The sequence below is a fragment of the Narcine bancroftii genome, chromosome 10, assembly GCF_036971445.1.
Source record: "Narcine bancroftii isolate sNarBan1 chromosome 10, sNarBan1.hap1, whole genome shotgun sequence".
NCBI classification, from domain to species: domain Eukaryota; kingdom Metazoa; phylum Chordata; class Chondrichthyes; order Torpediniformes; family Narcinidae; genus Narcine; species Narcine bancroftii.
Window position 1 is genome coordinate 103173771 of NC_091478.1, and position 21645 is coordinate 103195415.

Sequence of the window (21645 nt, forward strand, 5' to 3'; positions counted from 1 at the left end):
AAGAGTAAGGGTCAGGCAAGATTAGGGGAGAGAGAAAATGGAGGTAATATTCCAATGACTCCTCTACAGGAGGAATAAACCCCTGTAATTTATTGACTTCAGTCTATTGACTGGTTGGAAATGGGTTGAGAATAAAAGGTCTATTGTACAAATTACAAAATCAGTTTACCGTCCAAGCAATCTATTCAAAGTATAGGGGAAATAGGGACTTGCCTTATCTTCTGCTAATAAAAAAAACTATGCAGTGAATGGAGGATAACTACTTGTAAATTCTTTGTTTATTTAGAGCAGTGTGGTCATCAAACTTGATTGCGGGACAAATGACCCAGGATCTCCACTCTGGCATTGGTGTTATGTGCAGCTTTATTTTAAATCCCAGGTTATTGGCTTGAAGAACATTGCCAGAAGAGATCTGAATTTGAATCTGCATCCTGGATCTGATGTCAGTCTGGCACCCTGGAGCCCAATACTTCGATATGGGATATCGGTATCAATGTGGCTGGCAGTTGGATTAGCTCAGGTAAAGAAACTCACATCTCTTTGATGTATTGAACTCAGGAAGTGGTAAAGGGAGCTCACATTTGTTAGATTCAAGAAGTAGATCGGCTGATGCGTTTGGCTCCTAGTCCTACCACAATCATTTCATACTGTTTTAAATGCAGTGGAAGCACAAAAGTACTGAAGGAACTCGGCCAGTCTTGCAGAGGTTAAGGGATATTACCTATATCTTTACCTCCAATGGTCGCAGCAAGACTTGCTGTGTTTCTCCAGCACTTCGGCGTTTTTACTATAATCACAGTGTCTGCAGACTTTCATGTTTCACTCAGTGCAGTGGAGGTTACAGGGAAATTTCAGTTCAAAGGCAATGTAAGGAGGTCTAAATCTGTTTAGAAAGGCGGTCACAGCTTTCCTTCTCAAGGAAGAATAGAAGGAGCATTTCTGTAAACACCTTTGTTAAGTGTAGGATGTCAAGCGTGCTCAAAAATGTGCTTCCTAGTTTAAGACAGATAGATAGGTTCTTAATTAGGAAAGGAATTGATCTGATTTTCTTATTGCGTGGTTTCCATTCCAAACACATGATTCCAAAAGGTTAGAATACAGAAATAGTAAACACACATGTTATTGTTTATTGCACAGAAAAATGAATGCAGAAGGACAAAGTTTCAGTTAGATTGTGCGTTTGTGAAATTACATCAGGACAGTTGGGTCCTGTATTTGTCTCCTTATGTAAGGAAGGGTGTTAATTTATTGGGAGCATTTCTATTTAATTTAACTCAACCAATTCTCGATAAGGTAGGTTGTTCTGTAAGGATGGATTGGACAGAGTAGGCTTGGATTCTCTGAAATTTAGATGAGCACAGCACAGTACAGACCCTTTGGCCCATAATATTGTACTGATCTATATAAACCTGCTCTACGATCAATCTGGCCCTTCCTTTCTTCACAGTCCATAACCCTCTATTTTTCTTACATCTTATGTGCCCATCTAAGTCTTTTAAATGTCCCTATTGTACCAACCTCCACCTCTAGCCTCAGCAGTGGGGACTTGATCGAAACATAAAGATCATGATTGGTGTGACCAGGGTGGATGATGAGAGGATGTTTCCTCTTGTGCGGGAATCTAGAACCAAAAGTGTAATGGTTTCCCACTTGAAAGAGATGGAGTGAAACATCCTCTCAGAGGGTCATATGTTCAGAACACTGCCTCTGAGCAGTAGTAGAAGCAAAGTCTATGTTAAGATAGATTGGTGGGAAGATTCACTATGGGCAGACAGGAACACAGAGTGAAGATTACTGACAATCAGCCAAGACCAAGCTTGATGGATTGAGAGCCAAGTTCTGCTGCCAAGCCATTAATTCATATTATGAAGGATGACACTTGCTTATGGTGTAGAAGGCAACTACTTATCTCATCTTTATTGTGAAGCATTCCATTTGTCTTTGGGTAATGAAGATGTGATAATGGATGAAAGTCAGCAGGCACTGTGATTGTCAAAACACAGAAATGCTGGAGGAGCTCAGCCAGTTTCCCAGTGTCCATGGGAGGTAAAAATATAGATAATACATCTTTACTTCCTTTGCACACTGCAAAACCAGCTGAAGTTCCTCCAGCATTTCTGTGTGATGATGGAAACAGTTAGTTGAGTAACCCATAGTAACCTTTCCTGTTATTGGTCCAGAGAACCAGGCACCGCTCATTTGTTCCTCCAACACCCCAGTGCAACAAGTTGTAGGCAGGCTGACCACTCGCCAGGTGTTATGGAGTATGAAAAGACTGCATCAGTTACTAAATGGTTAATTCCCACTTCAAAAGTAACCCAGAGAATTCTGGTTGCACTGAGCAGAAGAAAGGAAAACCCGTTTCAGGGACATACATTTTCTTTGGGAATGTAGCATGCATTCATGTCTGTGTGAACTTTGTTCAGTGGTTTACTGAATGCATTCTGATGACTTACAGACGCTGTTCTTCATTGGAATCTATGAACGCTTCGTTGAAGACAAGATAAAGCAGTTCGTAGACTTGTGCTCCTTGAGCAATGTGAGTTTCCCAAGTATTCTTCTTCTCCACAGCTGACCTATATTCACCCCAGTTACACAAAAGAGGAACCCCCTTCAGTCCTCGGTTGATGTAGACAATTCGCTGGGAGGTTACCTGGTGTGCAAGGCTCAGGATGTGTGCGATACTGAATCAACCTTGCACACACTCTTTGCAAGAACGAGAAAAAAATTGCCCAACCAAGAGGAGTGCTGGGGAAAGACTTCAGGAGCTCAAAGGGGACCAAACATTGGGAAGAGATGTTGGGATAAAGGTCAACTGGTGGCAATCAAAATGGGAGTTGGGGATATGTTTGGTGTCCAGGAGTAACATTGATCATCCAAAGGTGCAAAAAATTGTGAGGAGAGTGTGAATGGTGGCATTCAGATGGGAATCAGTGATCAGTACTTTGAGGTACCAGATGGTATGAGCAATCATGGGAGATGTCAGCTATTAGACAACATGAGGGTTCATTTCAGTAGCTTGATAAGGATTGCAAGCTTGGGGGGGTCTGGGGGTCCTTTCCAGGAAGAAGGCAGTGGAAGCCAAATCAAAACTGCCAGGCTGGAAAATTGCTTCTTCCCACAGGCTGTGAGATTGGTGAACAGAATCACGTAACAGAATAAATAATCCCAAAATATTTATATATGTTTATTTTAAACTATATGTATATACAGTAAAACCCCTGTTATCCAGAAATGGCAGCTTTAAGCAATCGGCAAAAAAATTGCAGAAAGAAAATAGGTAAAAATAGGGACATTTATAAATTGGCACAGCTCACCAAGCCACCAAGGGGGGGGGGGGTTTACTGTATGTGATTAATATGTGCTGTTACTGTGTGTGTATGTGTGTGTGCCATGGTCTGGAGAAATGCTTTTTTTGTCTGGTTATATACATACAGTCAGAGGATAATAAACTTGAACTTCAGTCCTGACCTTAAAGGGAATGTGGTAAGTTGGTTCTATGCTTTGCCCTGAAACCTAAAAAGGAAGACGTCCCTTAAATTGCCCACACTGAGACTTCACAGGTCTAAAGAAGGCACATGTCCAGTCTTCTGGGTACCAGGCAAATTGGGACCAGAGAGCAAAAACAGTTTTGTAATATTCACATGCATTTCATAAAAGTTGGATCGTGCAGTAGGTGGCAGTAGATGCTCAAATTTCTAGGCAGTTCCTTTCCTAATAGAAACTTTCTTAATAAGCTGTGGAGGAATTAATGGTGGTCATTAAAGCTGTTGATTTTTGTTTAAAGTTTCATTTGAAAAATGGATGTTTTAGTGGAAATTACAACCATTTTATGCCCAGCTACAAAGTACTAATATATTTTAAAATTATTTTTATAGGTATCAGTTTTGATCTTATTACACAGGTGTTATGGTTTTTACATCCATGGACGGTCAGTACATGGTCAAGCTGATATTGGTATGGAGACAATGTACATCAACCTTGAGAGAGAAGAGGTAATCAGCAGATGCTTTTCATCTTTCTCATAGGAGTGGATGTGGCGAAGATGTTTCTAGCTTTAGGAGAGGACAAAACCTCTGAATAAAAGGACATCCCTTTAGAACAGATGTAAGGAGAACTTCAGCCAGAGGGTGGTGGTGGATCAGTGGAAATTGCTCCAACAGACAGCTGTGGAGGCTGTAATTGGTTATGTTTAAAACAGAGGTTGATAGGTTCTTGATTAGTAAGGGTATCAAAGGTTATGGGGAGAAAGCAGGAGAAGGGAGTTGAGATAAAAAAGATCAGCCATGATTTGAATGGCCGAGTTGATGCGATGGGACAAAAGACTTGATTCTCTCCTGCCTTAAGGTTTTTTAGGGGTAGATTTATCTTAAACGTGTATAATTTACACCAAACCAAGAACAATAAGACATAAGAGCAGAAATAGGCAATTCAGCCCATCGAATCTGTTCCAGCATGTAATCATGATCTGATCCATTTTTCCATTTAACTCCAGTGTCCAGCCTCTTCCCCATAACCTTTGATTCCCTGGCTAATCAAGAACCTATCAGTCTCTGCCTTTAATACACCTACTGACTTGGCTTTCAGAGCCACCTATGGCAACAAATTTCACAAATTTACCACCCTCTGGCTCAAGATCTAATGAAATTGGAATAGAATTTTGTCATGTGACTTGTCGGATCTTCATTCACTGTCCATGGTTGTTCCTGTGCTTTAAGTCCATGAAGACATCTTTTCCCCATTTAAAAAAAATCCACGGATTCCCATCTATGAATATTCTCAACAATGGAACAACAGCAGAGTGGTGCAGCTGCCTTGTAATGTCGTGGTCGCATACTTACCTTCATCAGGAAAGTGAGCGTGTCAGGGTCACCTGCGTGGGAGTGAGCCAGTGAGAAAGTCAGAGGAGTTTGGGAGTTGTAGAATGCAGTGTTGTGTCAAGTGCAGTGGTTCTCAACCTTTTTCTTTCCACTCACATACCACCTTAAGTAATCCCTATGGCATCAGTGCTCTGTGATTAGTAAGGGATTGCTTAAGGTGGGATATGAGTGGGAAGGGAAGGTTGAGAATCACTGCTCTAGACCCAATTGTTATTGAAATATTTGGCTTGAGAAAAATTGTCATTGGGCCATTTCCTTTGGAGTTCTGAAACCCTGCACATAACAAGTCAATGAGATACGATTAAAACAGTGGTTTTCAAACTTTTTCTTCCCACTCACATCCCACCTTAAGCAAACCCTTACTCATTACAGAGCACCTATGACGTAGGGAATACGTAAAGTTGGATGTGAGTGGAAAGAAAAAGGTTGAGATCCACTGAGCTGGTGAATAATAGAAAAGAAAGTTGACTTTATGGTGTGGTGGAAAGGAACGAGTGAGTGTGTTTTTTTTGTAAGCTGTGGTAAATCAGTGCCATTACAACAACACCAGAGACGCAGGAACAATCCTGATCTCGGATATTCTGTTGGAATTTCCATGTGGCTTTTCTCTGGGTGCTCTGGTTTCCTCCCACATCCCAAAGATCTCTTGGTGGGTGGGTTCATTGGCCACTGCAAATTCCCATAGTGTTTACGTGAATGGTGGAATCTGAGAGCAATTGACAGAATATGGGGGAGTGGGGTTAATGTTTGATTAGTGGTTAATGGTCAGTGTGCCATCAGAGGGTCGGGTGGCCTGTTTCCATGCTGTCTCTCTCTGCAATTCTATGATCTGTAGCCCACTGGGTCAGAGAATTCCTGATTCACGAACCCTATGAATCAAGAAATTTTAGTTCAAGAAAAATGTGTCTTTGTGCTGTGACTGGGACCTTCAGATATTTCCCTGGCAAATGGGACAGATCTAATCTGGAGCAGGGCTGATTGGAGGATGGGAGAAGGAAAAATAAACACTGTTAGGCTTCATATAGATAGTTTTATTTTTGCATTTAAGGGCCCAAAATTGGACCCGTTTTGTTCCATGTGTTTGCTCATTTCAGACAGCGAGTTCTCTGTTTGCCGGATGCTGGGAAACTGGTTGACCCAGTGTCTGGAACAGGAAAATCTGACTGTGAGGCACCAATGATAACACACAAGGAAGAAAAGTGATGAACACAATGAAGTTGCGGTCAGGGGAGAGCAATGAACAGGAGTTAGTAAAGTTAGGGATGGTGTCGGCTCTGAGTTAATTAACTCACTACAATTTTTCACCTTTCTCCTTTTCCAACAGGATAATCTTTGTGCAATGAGGGGCCTCGAGCCAAACATGGAGGTCCAGACCTTTGAGGTGCTAATTTCCAACAAGGTCAGACAGCAATATGACAGGATACTGTCACCATTGAATGAGGTACCACTATTATTTTTGTTCCAATAAGCTATTGTGAAAGATTGCTTCTTTTAAGTGAACTTATAGCCTTCACGTCTGTTGAGGAAGTTATTGATATTTTGGGCTAAATGTAACTTGTACGATGTTTTATCAGACATTCTTTCAGCATTAGTGCTAGAGATTCCTCTTTAATTCCTTCCACGTTTTCTTCCAACTCGTCTCCATTCGGATGCAAGTTCAAGCCCACCACTTTATCCGATCCTCGACAATCTGTCTGATAAACCTTCTGTGAAGCACAGTGGGCTGGTTCTTCAATGTTGCAGGTGAAATATAAGCAGGGTTTGTCCTTTCTTCTTGCCCTCTTCTTAGTCAAGAGGGGTTGTGCTCCCTCAATGGTTCATCTCTGCAATGTCAATGGGTTTATAAGATACAGCTCAGGGCGGTGATGGAGGCTCAAAGGGAAGTGGTGGCGAAGAGAAGAATTAAAGAGCAGCATGGAAGAAGTGAAGAGCATCTTGAGCTGCACAAAGATAAGGGAGGTTTGAATGCTGATCTCGAACATGGTTCGGAGAGTCACAGCACTGACAGAACGTTATCAACTCTGTTTCTATTCCCACAGACGCTGCCTGGGCTTTTGCACTAATGTATTTATTTTTTTTAATGTAATTTACAGCAATATTTTCACCTGTGATGGTGCTGTGAAACAACAAATTTCTTGACATGTTCATGTCAATAAATTCTGATTCTTCTCACTCTAGTCTGCTTTATTTCAGATCCGTTTTATCTTGTATTTAATTTCCATGCATCGAGTCTAACAGTCTGGAAATTCATCCCAGTCACAAGTACTCAATGCATTACATGTCGTGTTAGTGCTTTGTAGATGCCTTTGGAGTTCATTCTGATCTGGAGACCAATTGCATGCAAAGTACACTGTGCAGATGTAATTATGCACTGAGTTTGATGCAATGACTGGGTTGGGCTTTTGGGCACAGATTTCCCAAAATCATGGCAGATTGTGATTTTGAAATCGGTCACTCTTTTCACTTGTGTTTCTTCTTAACCCTTAAAGGTGGCTCGAAGGAATCCTCCTGGACACATGGATTCGCCCACTCTGCAGCAGAACCTGAAGGCATACTTCACAATGAACAAGTTCCTTTCATCCTTTCTTGAACATGTGAGCTGGCACTTTCCATGTTGTTTGCTACGAGATATTACTAATTGGCGTCTCTTGTCATGGCTGCTAGTGTTCAGGATGACCTATGGAAGTTAAGTTATCTTTGGAGTGAGTGGTCTAAATTAACCTCACCTTTAGGATCAGGTGGTACATTGTATGTTGAGTTTGTTAATTTTTCACAAAATACCTCAATAAATAGGTTCTTGTGCGAACAGATTGACAGCTTACTTCTAGCAATACGTACAGATGTGTGAGGGTACAATTTGCAGAATATGGGCTTGCACTGTAAAGGAATATCAGTGAGCACCAGGAAGGGGCAGCATGGGGTTCATTCAGGAGCCTGATGGCTCTGTCTTCAAACCTGTTGGGTCATGTTTACAGCCACCTTCCCAATGGGAAGAGGGAGAAGAGGTGTGAAAGGTCCTTCAGAGTGTTGGCTGCCTTTCGTAGCCAGCGAGAGAGGTAGATAAAGTCTTGAGAGGGGAGGGAAGTTTTCGTTATGTTCGAAGCTGTATTCACTATCTTCTGTAACTTCTTCCGATCTTGAGCAGAGCAGCTTCTATACCATGGTGTGATGCATCCAGCTTTCAATGGAGCATTTGTTGGAATGGTGGAGAGAGAGTCAGGACATGCCGAACTTCCTCAGACTATTTCTTGATTGTTGCAACGATGTGCTTCTAGATCAGGACATTGGAGATATTTATTCCTCAGATCTTTTTTTTTTTAATTTAATTTTTTATTTTTCACACCATAAATCACTTTAACCATGATACACACTTTTTCCTTTTTATTCCTCAGATCTTGATGTGATTTACTCTTTTGACTTCAGCACCATTAACATGGGCAGGGGTGTGGACTCCTCCCTATCTCCTGAAGTTGGTGATTATCTCCTTTCTCATATTACTATTGAGAGTTAATTCCCTTCCCATTCAGTGTTGAATTCTGATGATTGTTATGAGGAGACGCATTTGTATTGTAATTTTGCCCCTTGTCGAGTAATCCAACTGCCACAAGTTTCTGAGTATCGAATTTTATTGCTTCCTAGAGTGAAACAACACATTCTGCACCATGATTGACAAGGCCAACATTGAATGTACTTTCACTGCTATAATGGCTCATCGCGACAGAGTCACACATTGTACTGAGAAAGTATGGCTTGTACGAGCTGTGGGACAAATTTTAGCTTCTGTAGACGTCCCATTCACTCCTTTGAAATCTTGGGATTTTACATTCCCCTTGAAGCGAAGCCAAGCAACTTGACATCTCATCATTTCAAGACTTTTGAGTGGCTGCTTTTACTTGAAATACGCTGAACAGTGGCATGAAATAATCAGTTCATCTGTGACATTGGTTAAGCGGATAACCTTTGCCAGCTGCATTCCAGTTTAATATTTAGAGAATGGCGTGTTTGGTCAGTGTGCGATTCCTCAAGCACAGTACTGGCAGATTAGGTTATTGGCTCATCCTGACCCAAGACTTTAACTGACAGTGGTTTAGCTGGGCCACGTGATCCAAAATAAATTGGGTTCATTCTCTTATCTGTACCAATAAATCCATCGAAGTTAGTGTATTGATTAAAAAGTTCAGAGGTTCCTTTTGCCTTCATGTAATAATACATTAAAAATGTAATATACAGTACACGATTGTCTGCTGTAAAGCAAAGAATCGCTATGAACATTGGCTTGCACGCTCAACAATAGGAGATTAGTTTATCAATTCGTCTAGAGAAGATCCTGAAAATTGTAATCAGGGTCTTTCGTGCCCATGGAGGATTGGCATCTTGTGACCTGGCTGGAAATATTTACACCTTTGTTTCATCTGCAACCTTAGGGTAGGGCAGTGCAGTAATTGTTACTCCCTGCATCCAGAGACCGAGAGTTCAAATCAAACCAAGGCAAACTTGAAAATTTAAATTTGGTTTTTAATGCACTGATTATTTATGAAACATGGGGCTGTCAGTATGGGATAAATGATCCCCCGATCCTGTGAACGCCGGTTCTTGTCTTTGCACTGGGAGCTCAGCCTGTGGAGCCCCGTGTGAGACACAGAATCTTTTCCAAGCACAGACTGCAGTCCCAAACCTCTGGTAGCCGATGAGACCTTGTCCCAGGCTCACCATCTGTCCAAGCCACCTGTGAAATTGAAAGTTTGACAATTGGTATCAGTAAACTTCCAGTCCCCTTCCACCAAACAGTATCGGAAATTTACAGTCTACTCTTTCTTCCCCCTGCATCTTTCAAAGCTTGCAATATATTTTATCCCTGCTGAGTGAATCATCTCCTTTTAAAGAACTTGACCTATTAAATGCAGCCTCACTGTATCAGCAGGTCATGTCCGACCCCATGCTCTTTCCCTTAATGTCAGCATCTTCCATGAAGTCACATCTAAGGTATTCATTCAAAGACATGTCCTTTGGTTCCACTCTGGTTGCTGTTCTCATCCCTCAGAGAACTCGCACCTTTTTTTTTCCTTTTTAATCCTCTCTTGCTTCAGGCTTTTCTCAAACTCTTTTTCGATAATCTAGATTCTTTTTATACCCTGAACCCTGTATCTTGCATACTCCTTTACATATTTTTTTGTTGTGTTGAGCTCTCTACATCTCTCTTAAGCTTCTGTGTTTTGTCATATCCACCCCTGCCTATTCCTCAATGTGATAGAGAAATTCCTTGTCATACATGTGCACCGAAAGTTGTACCTGGTGCAGCCACATAGGATGTAAGATACACAAACAACAATAGTCTGAATTAACTTACCACAATTCACCATGAAATAAATGAGGGTAAATGTAACTGGATAGATCTATAAATATTTGCAGTTGCTTTAATAAAAGTGATATCTCAAAAGTGCAGACAGGTCTTTTGGTGGTTTTGGAGTGGTTTATGGTTAGGGTAGTTAAGGGAGGTTCAAGACCCTGGTCCAGAATTGTGGGCCATTCTTGAAATAGATATGTTTCAGTTCAGAATCTTCTCTTTGAAAAGTCTTCCACTTCTCTGGCACTTATTTACCTTCAAGTAGCTGTTTCTTGACTGCTTCTGCTAAATCATGCCTCAGCCCAGTATAATTGGCTTTCTTCCAATGGAGAACTTTTACTCCCAGGTTCTCTTTGTCCTATTTTTACAGCAACACTAAACAGTGGGAGAGAGAAGTACTTTGAGAGTGGTCAGATGATTGGTTGAAAATGTGTTTTTAATGTTCTACATGACATCAATCATGAACCTGATGTTGCTTGCAGTTGAACTTTGACTGCAAAAATAGAAGCTTGCTTTTAACAACAGGGATCAGCGGGTTGATTTCTGAAAGAAGCAATCCAGTTAAGTGCGCGCACACACACTCACAGACACACACACACACAGACTCACAGACACACACACACACAGACTCACAGACACATACACACAGACTCACAGACAGACACACACACACACACACAGACACACACACACACACTCAGACACACACAGACACACACACAATATCTGTGTATGACACTGCAATGCAGATTCCATTGAGACAAAAAACGTGCACATAACATGCATGAACACACACATGTACAGGGACATCAACAATCATGCGGTTCTCAGGTCCATGAACCCCCCCCCTCTTCTTGTGACTGCTTTTGCCTTTCTTTTTTTTTTTTTACTTTTGCACTTTATTGATTTTCTTCCTCTCCGTATTGCACTGTTTGTTTACATTTCTTTATTTGTTTACAAGTGTACGTTGAGTACAGTTCTTTTTTGCACAAGCAGTATGTGGTAATTCCGCCTTGCCCACAGAAAAAAGAATCTCAAAGTTGTATTTGGTGTCATGTATGCACTCTGATAATAAATCTGAAATGTGAAATGTTTGACTTGTTGAATTCTTCCAACAAATAGATTTTTGCTTCACCTTTTGGGCAGGATAGATGTTGGTCTACCATCACTCTGACATAAAAGGTATACTTGTATCCCATTTTTCACCCTCCTTTTAAACCTAGCCCAGATACAGGTGGCGGGTTTCTTGCTCCACAGAGCATACCAGTGCAGTGTTTTCAATGCAGTTTCACACCAAGAACAGAGGTATATTTCCTGACTGTTAACCTCTCAATTCTTTTTTTTTTTTTTTTTTTTTTAAATTTTTTTTATTTTTCACACCATAAATCACATTAGCCATGATATACACTATTTCTTTTCACACATATACAGTGACTTTTTCTCCCCCCCCCCCCCTTTCCTCCCAAACCACCCCCCCACCCCCCCCTCTCATCCATTTTAGGTATACAATCTAGGTTGCATTAAGCCAGTCAGACAATGTTGTCATTCAACCAAATTACACCAGAAATTCTACTGAGTCCATTCTTTTCTTTCCTTCTCCTTCCATCAACTTAGGTAATGTTTGTCCCCGGTAGGTTTTCGCTATTGTATTTAATGTAAGGCTCCTATACTTGTTCGAATATTTCAATGTTATTTCTTAACCAATATGTTATTTTTTCTAATGGAATACATTTATTCATTTAAATTTGGTAGTTTCTTCCTTTTAATTTGGTTATGTATTCCATTAATATTTAAAGACATATAGTTCAGCGTAGCCCTTTTATATTTTGTTTATCTTCTCTTTCCGTTTTTCCATCATTACCTTTCCTCCTTTTCCATTTCTGTTTTCTTATTTTCAACTCTTTATAAGACAACATTCCTACAACATCTAACATTTTCCTTATTCTCCTATTTCTATCTTATTTATCCCCAATCTCCCCTTCACCTCCTGAGTTGTCCTTTATCCCTTGTCGGACAACCACATCTCCCCTCTCCATTTGGATTTGCGAATCCACTCGCAAGCGTCAACTGATTTTGCAGTGACCGCTATTTCCCCCCACCCCGCCTCCCCCAGAAAAGATTTCACTTTTCATATGTCACAAAGGTCCCTCTTTTAATTCCCTCCTTATTCTCTCTATTCCATTACCTTCCCTTATTAATTCTTGTCTATACTATCCATATTTTCCTCTAAGTACAGATACATTCATGTATGCTCATTGTCTCTATTCACTCTTATACCTCTTTACCTGCATACATATCAATCGTGATCATTTTTACTCTCATTACCCGTCTTCATCCCTCAGTCTATTTTTGTCTTTACCCACATACATATCAGTCGTGATCATTTTAACTCTCATTACCCGTCTTCCTCCCTCAGTCTATTTTTGTAATTGTTCTGCAAATTTTCGTGCTTCTTCTGGATCCGCGAATAGTCTGTTTTGTTGTCCTGGAATAAATATTTTCAATACCGCTGGATGCTTTAGTATAAATTTATACCCTTTCTTCCATAAAATCGCCTTTGCTGTATTGAACTCTTTTCTCTTCTTTAGGAGTTCAAAACTTATATCTGGATAAATGAAGATTTTTTGTCCTTTATACTCCAGTGGTTTGTTGCCCTCTCTTACTTTTTCCATTGTCTTCTCCAGTACCTTTTCTCTTGTAGTATATCTTAGGAATTTTACTACAATAGATCTTGGTTTTTGTTGTGGTTGTGGTTTAGAGGCCAATACTCTATGTGCCCTTTCTATTTCCATTTCATGCTGTAGTTCTGGACATCCTAGGGTCTTAGGGATCCACTCTTTTATAAACTCCCTCATATTCTTGCCTTCTTCATCTTCCTTAAGGCCCACTATCTTTATGTTATTTCTTCTGTTATGGTTTTCCATTGTATCTATTTTTTGAGCTAGTAGTTCTTGTGTCTCTTTAGTTTTTTTATTAGATTCCTCCAATTTCTTTTTTAAGTCTTCTACCTCCATTTCTGCTGCTACTGCCCGCTCTTCCATCTTGTCCATTTTCTTTCCCATTTCTGTTAAGGTCATCTCCATTTTATTTATTTTCTCTTCTGTGTTGTTTATTCTTTTTCTTAAATCCTTAAATTCCTGTGTTTGCCATTCTCTAAATGATTCCATGTATCCTCTAATAAGAGCAAGTATATCCTTTACCTTGCCTCTCTTTTCTTCTTCTATTTCACCATACTCTTCCTCTTCTTCTTCCTCTGGGTTGGCCATCTGTTGTTTCTTTGCTGCCCTTTCCTCCTCTTCTATCTTGTTTCTATTGTCTTCTGTGGTCTCTTCTTGCTGCAGGTGTTCTGCAGCTGTCGTTGCCGGCTGTGGAGATCGACTCCCCAGCTGGTCCCCCCTCCCGTCGGTGTGTTTTTTTTCATTCGCATCGCGCATGCGCGAAACTTCGCGCATGCACGGTTGCGCACTTTTGTTCGGCTCTGCGAGCCATTTTTGTAGTCCATTATTTACCGACCTGAGGGAGCGGGTTTCTCTCTCCGCAGCGGGCCTCTTCGGACAGGTAAGGCCTTCACCTTTTTCCTCCTTTGTCTTCTCTTCCTCTCTTCTTACCGTTGCTTTCGACTTTTCTTTTTTTGTCGCCATCTTCTTTCCACCTTTATACTCACTTTTCTGTAACTTTTATTTCTGTGCCTTTGTGTTTTCTCTTGTTTTTCCCGACTTTTCTGGAGAGGGCTGGAGTTCACCGTCCGGCCACTACTCCATCACGTGACTCCTACTGCTTTTGCCTTTCAAAGTGACGGCCATTTGCAGGAAGTGAATTTAGCAGATCGTGTTTACTCAGTCTTTCATCATTTAATTTTGTTGGCTGAAACTGCTGTTCTTTAAAATAACATTTTTTTGAAATATTGGTTCTGTGTTCATTGTTAGCGTTAAGGTGCATTTTTCTCTGAACTCCTTGGCTTCTCTGCATCCTGCCTCTCAGTTGTTTCAATTTATTGCTGAGACTTGGATGAAGGCAGAGCTACATTCTCCTTCCTTGCCTCAGAACATCATGTGATTCCTGCCAAGTGTTGTCTGGTATTAATTGTGGTGAGGAGTAACAAGGCCAGGAACATTATCATTTACTGGAGATTGGGGAGCAGGCTATTGTGTGCTGCCCTAACTATTCCAAATGAGTGGAATTAACTAACTATGCTAAGCAAATGTGACACTCCATCACCATGACAACAGTGTTGGTATGTCCCCTCAGTATTTATGGAGTTGTGTGTGCATTGTTTCCAAATGTATTTATGCTGTTGCTTTTTCCTGGTGCTACATTGATCCACGTTCTCTCATCCATGTGATAAAAGGCAGGTACTGAGTTGTTTATGTTCAAAATGTAATCGTGTAAAATGATTTATAAAAATGGAAAAAGTTGCAGCTTGTATCATTAAGGAAATGGCTGAGAGTCGTCCCTTTGCTTGTTCAAGTTCAAATTTATTGTCTCATGTACCAAGGTACAGTGAAGAGCAGTCCAGCTCTTCAACCCATACCTAGCACAGCAGTTAAAAGTAAAGCAGAGTTACAGAGAGAGAGATCAGTTCATACAGAGCAAAGGCAACATTATTTTGCTTACATCAAAGTCTTTGATCCTTGTTTGAGTTTAGAAGCAGTACTTTCACGCCATGGGTCAGCTTGTCACAGCTACAATCCTCGCACACAGGCATGATCTTGCCCAATCTTCCCTACAGATCAGAGGCTGATGTGGTATGACAGGATTCCCTTGCAGTTATATGCAAAGAATCACATTTTCCTCTGAGAATGAAACACGAAAGTCTGCAGATGCTGCGATTGTAGCGAGGACACAGAAATACCGTGCAACATGATTTACGTGTATATCGTTGGTCTCATTCCTGTGTAATGCTGTACGCTGCTTTCTACTCAGGCTTACAAAGACATGGACTACGTTGTGAGGGAAAAGCTATTCCTGGAACGTATCTTGGACTTTGAATTTCAGCGATCAGATGACAGAAGCTTCTTTTATAATGGTAAGAGCAGAAGATTTGCTAATATCTTCAAGACTAAAGCTTTACATCATTCACACATTTGGACATATCCTGCACTAGATGTTGTTTCTCTGACTTCCCATGGGACATCTCCTGTTCTCATCCTTACACAGCATCAGAATTGTGCCGAGCTCTACATCTCCTTCACTGCTTCCTCAATGTTTAAACCTTTACCTCACGATTCAACATTGGACAGACCCAGATGCAAATAGATAACAAAATTGGTGTGTGGAATGTGTTCCATTAGTGCTGTCTCATTGTGATATTTTTGTTGGCTTTTGTCAAAGTCATTTTTTGTACTTTGGCTAAAGAAGTTCCCTGGAGCAGTTGTACAAGTTTAACCTGTTCCAAGGCAATTGGATGAACTCCCTGACCCAGTTAAAAACTGAAATGTAGTTATCTCAACCAGAAGAATTTTCTTCCCTGCTGTGAAATGTTCGTAAGTGCTTTGTAAAGATATGTGCTGATTTTGCCATTGATTTTTCTATGATGGAATATCTGGCCTTTGTATTCATGTTGAAATATTGTCAGCTTCCTCAGAGGGAAGTGTAGGTGTAAAATTCATGCAAGAAGGCCAGGCAATGGGGCTGAGTTGGAAAATGGATCAACTCATGATTAAATGGTGGGGCAGAGTCAATTGGTTGAATACCCTTTTTTTCTGCTCCTATGCCTGTCCCGCATTGGACTTGTCAGCCACCAACGAGCCTGCAGCTGACGTGGACATTTACCCCCTCCATAAATCTTCGTCCGCGAAGCCAAGCCAAAGAAGAATGTCTTATGGACTGATAGTGGGCTCCATTATTTCAAGAGCCGGAGGAATTGTTTAATCAAAGAACCTATCCCCCATTCAGTCCTGTGCTAAATTTTGTCCTACGAGAGACTGCAGGGGCTGGAATCTGGAGCAAAAAAAAAACAAGTCTGCTGGTGGGACGGTGTGGGTCGAGCAGCATTAGTAGGAGAAAAATGAACGAACGGTCAACAACTTCCTCCAGCAGATTGTTTATTGCTGGATGTCGTTGGTCCTCTTTTCTGACTTCTCATAGTATATTTTTCCATTGTCATTGCCAGCCCGTGGATAAACCGGAACTTGATGTCACTCCCAGTGTGGAACCAGCTGAAGTGGTGAATGTAGGCTCCATTTTGACATGCAAGAATAATTTGGATGGATGGAAGGGGTACAGAGGGGAACCATTTGGGTGCAGGTCAATGCATTGAGGTAGAATAATAGTTCAGCATGGACTGGGAGGGCCTATCTGTGCTGTTCTAAAGTGGTCCTTATCATCTGGCAATTTGACCAAGATTTTGGTCACCTGTTCCATTAGCTCTTTGTGTAGTCTTGCACTAATTTTTGTTTGATGACATTTCTGCGATGTGCCTTGGGATGTTTTTGGTGTATTGGAGGTGCTACAGAAATGTAACTTGATTTTGTCCTTTCCATGCCTGATGGTATCCCTTTCTCTCAGCAATATTGGCCAAATCCATTTGCCACAGGGTAACATACATCCATGGATACGCTATCCTGGGTGTGAGCGAGTTGAGTTGACTGTGAACTCTGGGCTTTGTGAGTTGGAGTCTGTGCTGGATCCCATTGCGTTCATGTCCACATTTGTTTATTCAGCCTTTGTTTATTCTGCTATCTCAGTTGCCATCACTCCCGGAGAGATCAACGCTTGATGTGAAAGTTTTTAATTCAGCCATCACTGTCTCTCTTTTTCAGATGAGCGGATGCTGTTCAGCAATGCTCTTTATTATGGCCACGAGTTGGTGCTTCTGCTTTTCGATGCCCTGCTGTTCTCTGTCGTGGATCTGGGGACGCAGAACTTTGTTCTGGCAGCAATTATCACTTACTTTGTACAAAAGGTAAAGTGAAATCTAACCCGACTTATTTTTTCAGCAACTTGGATCCCTGTTTCTCTTTGCAATTAATGCTTGTTAGTTGGTACAATTGAGAAGTAATCATTTATTTAACCCCCCCCCCCCATTGTTTTTTTTCTTGTGAAATTAGATTCTGGAAATGGTAAGGAAGGCGATTTCGAGGAGGAATTTGGCCACGAAGACACTTGTTGATGAAAGATTTCTCATCTAGGATTTCTCCTGCTTTGAGGACCACCGCAGGGTTGGGATCTCTTCAGCTCTGACTGGACTGACACTAGTGTGACTTCTACACAAGTGTAATAATCTGACGTTCATCAACAGAGAACGGTGGATAGAGTAGAAAATTCACAACCTCAGAGACAGGAACTGCACCGGCACGGTGGAGATGCTGCCAAGAGGAAATGGTCGTGAAAAGCAGGCGGAGTGCTAGCTGAAATGGGTGAAAGGAGATTCCCATGGAGTTGTGCTACCTTGCTTGAAGACACCATTTACAAGATTGCTTACTGCCCATTGAAGGTGGTATTTTGGAAGACCAATTTCCTTGTGAAAGCTTCTCCTCTCCACACTGGCGCCATTCAGCATTGCACTCACTGTGTTGCCCTTCAGTTGATGTTCAGAAACAAAATATAATATTAAATATAACATAATACAAATACATTTGACCAATTTACAGGAATAGCTAAGAGGAGACCAAGTTCTCCTTCTGGAAGGAATGTTAAAGATTTATGCTCGACGAGATTTGCTCTAAAAGCCCAAAGGCACAACTGCAAATTTTGCCTGTGTTGTTGGGGAATTTGTATTCAGGTTTGATTCATTAAATTTATTTGAATAGAAAGTCGTAATCTGAAATGTTTCACTGATGTCGTTTGGTGGTGGAAGAATGCTCTTCTGCCTGTGGCTCAAATCTCAGCAAACTCTTGGATGCTTTTGAAGAGGGCTGGCAAACTACTTAGTCATTGTGTCAAAAGGTGATGAGCTTATCAAGATCATCGAAGGATCAGTGCCGCCTTTCCAACGGCATCCTGCCATTGATGGTCAGAGTCCATCAAAAAATAACCATCCCTGATTAATTTTTTAACACTCAGTGAAACCAGATGTGTTCCATCCAAGAAGGTCATGGAGGTGCAGCATGGAAATAGTCCCCTTGGCCCACAGACCACACTGACCGTCAAATATGAAAGCACAAATCCTTCATTACTCTCCCCACATTTTCATCAATTTCCCCCCAGATTCTACCACTCACCTGCACACTCGAGCCAACCTGGAGTAGCCAATGAGCTGAGCAAACGACATCTCTGGGATACGGGAGAAAACTGAAGCACCCAAAGGAGACCTGGGCGGAATGTGCAAACTCCACGCAGACAGCACCCGAGGTGAGGACCGGGGCTGACTCTCTGGTGCTCTGTGGGAGTCGCTCTGCTGCCTGCACCACATTGCCACCCACCAATCCTGGCAGAGGTGACAAAATTATTGAAAATCAAAGTTCAGATATATTGTCAGAGTACGTGGATGACATCACATTCCACCCTGAGGTTCTTTGCCATTTTATTTTGCAACTGAATTGTGGTTTGACCCTCCCCCCCACCTCAACCCCCTGTCGATGGTTGAAAGAGTCCTGTCACATTAATCAGAGGCTAGATCTTAGCCACAGTATTTCATCAGCTGAAATTATTTTAAAATGTTCTTTGTTTAAATTTGTACTAGTTTTTAGTTTTGTATTTACTACTCCAATAAAAGTTTTGGATGTAACAGTGTTGTCCCACAGTTGCTACAAGTTGATGCATTACCTTTGTACTTGGGGGTTCAATCCATGTCAAACTAATCTATTCTAAAATCCAGAGGGGGCTTTGATATCTTAGGAGTAGTGGGTTCCTGGTTGGATGTGATGCTGAACCTTGCACAGTGTTTTGGGGATTGCAGATGAGATAGAGAAGCCTTCCTTCAAAGGTACATTTCAGCTGTGAGTCAAATAAGGCCTCCCAGTCAGAATTTTGTGGACTCGAGTCGAGCGTGATAGCTGGTCTCTGAAGGTGCCGAAGGGGAGAATGCACCACTGGAATTGCTGGTTTTCAGATGGGTCATTAAACAAAGCCGGTCTTCCTTCTTTGTTACTGCATTTTTAATCAAAAATATACTTTATTCACCATAAATTATTTACAAAAGGAATTCTATTCAAAAAAAAGTATTTTCCCATGCTTAGTTTAGTATCCATGTCTTTCCATCACAGTACATGAATACATTCATTTATTTTAAGACCATTACCACCAGTGTGGCATCTTGGGGTTACTCCCCTCTATTGTTTGAGGGGCTTCCCCTTGGTCTTGGGCCCTCAATGTCTGGTAATGAAAAGACTCTAAACTGTGGTCCTTCCCCACAGCACCCTTGTGGTGGCTGCAACAAACCTCAGGACATGGCTGCTGTTAGAAGATCCCATGGCACACTTGTGAAGAAGTGAGGAGAATTCTGGTCTTTCAGTGAATCTGCACCCTCCAGCCAGTGTTGACAGCTGAAACGGGCCATCTTTGCTTTCATGGAACCTTGCTGTGGAGAGATTGGCTGCTGCGATTTTTACATGACAGGTACAGCTCTAATTCAAATGTGACTCCAAAGTGCTCTGGCCCACCTTGAGGTGCCAGAGAAATGCTTGTTCTTCCTAGACATGCTTCTTGTCATTTCATGGTTCAGCACGAGTGGTGTGAGACTGGAATCCACCAATCCTCTCCCTCTCTCTGGTTAGTTGCAGGAAATGACTCAATGCAGATGGTAGAGCTTGTTGTTAATTTAGCAATGGATCGCCATGGTTTCCTAAATTATGTGCAAATTGATGTCTGTGGCCTGCACAATGCACTAAGCCCCCAACTCCTTATGTGAAATGGATTGCTTTACTTGAGAACCAAGCCACAGATAATAATGCCTGTTCCTAATTTTACCAACATGTCACAATGATTAAAACAAACAGATCACACATTTCTCAGTAAATAGTTTTCCAACGATATCATGGTCCCACTTTTGAGAGTAATGAGCTCATTTCTCCCAAGAAATGATCCCAGTGGAATTAACTCATTCTGATCCATTGATTTCTCAGCAACTCATCTATCAAATGGTGTTCATGGTAAAGGGCTGGGGATTGTGGGTGAGGAGGTGGAAGTCCAGGGGGACCTCGGGGCTCTCATGACCACTGTGGGAAGGGGAGGAATGAGTGATTAAATGTCGATGGGAGAAGGGTTGATTGAGGGTCCTCGGAGGCACAGGTTTCAGGGAATGCGCAAGGTTTTGTTACCGAGGCCAAGGAGGAGGTGTGATTGGGAATTGAGGGGAGTGGTTGGAATCAGGTGTGAAGTATGGAAGAAAAGGACTGGAGTTGGGTGGGGAAATAAGATTCAGTTCTGTGCAAAGGGCTTTTGACATGGGAATTTCCTTGCTGAAAAGCAGAAGTAAAAAACCACTTCAGGAATGACCTACACAAGCCATTCCCACCCTGTTTTGGGCAATGCCGGCCCCCCCATCCAGGACTCTGCTCAAAGTTTGTGGGCCTCCTTCCCTGCGAAGCAGTGAAGTTTTGTTCTGTATTTTTTTCCTACTGCTGACTACATAACAAACATAAAATGATATTTATATTTACGAGGTTAAAAGAAAACAAGGCCTTGACTTCAAAGTGCTGTGACCCCTGTTGAGAATGACTCACCTACACCCGTGGCTAATCGTCACACTTGGAACAAGATGATCGATTCCCAGAGAATGAAATCAGCACAAGGGTAGGACACGGTTGAAAGCACAGTGTTAGGAATGTACAATCTTCAGAAATATATGGAATAGGTGCAGGAGAGGGTGACTTTGGTGAGATTGCTGCGCCATTCTTCAAGATCACAGCTCATCTTCAGTCTCATTTTGTTTCATGATCTCCATATCTCTCAATTTCTCCCAATATCCAAGAATCTATCCTATGTTTTGAGTGAACTCAACAACTGAGACACCATTTCATTTTGGATGGAGAATTCTAATGATACATTGCCACTCACTGAAGAATTTCCTCTAATCTCGATCCTAAATGGCCTATTCAGAGAGGATGACCATTGGTTCTAAAGTCTTCAGCCAGTCAAAACATATTTCTTGCATCTTGCCTTTTGAGTCGTGCACGGCTTTTGGAAGTTTCAATGAGATCTCGATCTTCCAAACAGCTATAGCAAACCTGCCATCCCCAGAACTCATCTGCTTTCTTAAAAAAAGAGGGAGTAATTTTATTTTACTCTTCAGTGAACGTGAAGGCAGTGGTTAATTAATCGACCAACCTGCATATTAATGGGATGTGGGAGTAAAGTGGGACACCGAGAGAAAACTGGGTGGTTACGAATAACAAATGCTGCACAGACTGGACTTGAGATCAGGACTGAGCCTGCATTGCTGGGGTTCTGTGTCTCTCTGAGCTGTGTCTCTTTATTAACGAAGAAAATAAAAGTCACTACCTCTCTTTTAAGAAAACACATCTCGCAATTTCCCTGTGA

General features: G+C 41.5%; 1 protein-coding gene across 1 annotated transcript in view; it reads left to right on the top strand.

The window, feature by feature from the left end:
• LOC138745052 (meckelin-like) overlaps positions 1–18892 on the top strand; it is a 91979-nt gene extending 73087 nt beyond the window's left edge. The window contains exons 21-28 of the mRNA XM_069902127.1: positions 380–520; positions 2459–2539; positions 3879–3995; positions 6205–6321; positions 7370–7474; positions 15148–15250; positions 16986–17128; positions 17274–18892. Coding sequence (XP_069758228.1) covers positions 380–520; positions 2459–2539; positions 3879–3995; positions 6205–6321; positions 7370–7474; positions 15148–15250; positions 16986–17128; positions 17274–17354 — 888 coding nt within the window. The 3' untranslated portion in view covers positions 17355–18892. The remainder of the gene's footprint in view (positions 1–379; positions 521–2458; positions 2540–3878; positions 3996–6204; positions 6322–7369; positions 7475–15147; positions 15251–16985; positions 17129–17273) is intronic.
• The last annotated feature ends 2753 nt before the right edge of the window (positions 18893–21645 follow it).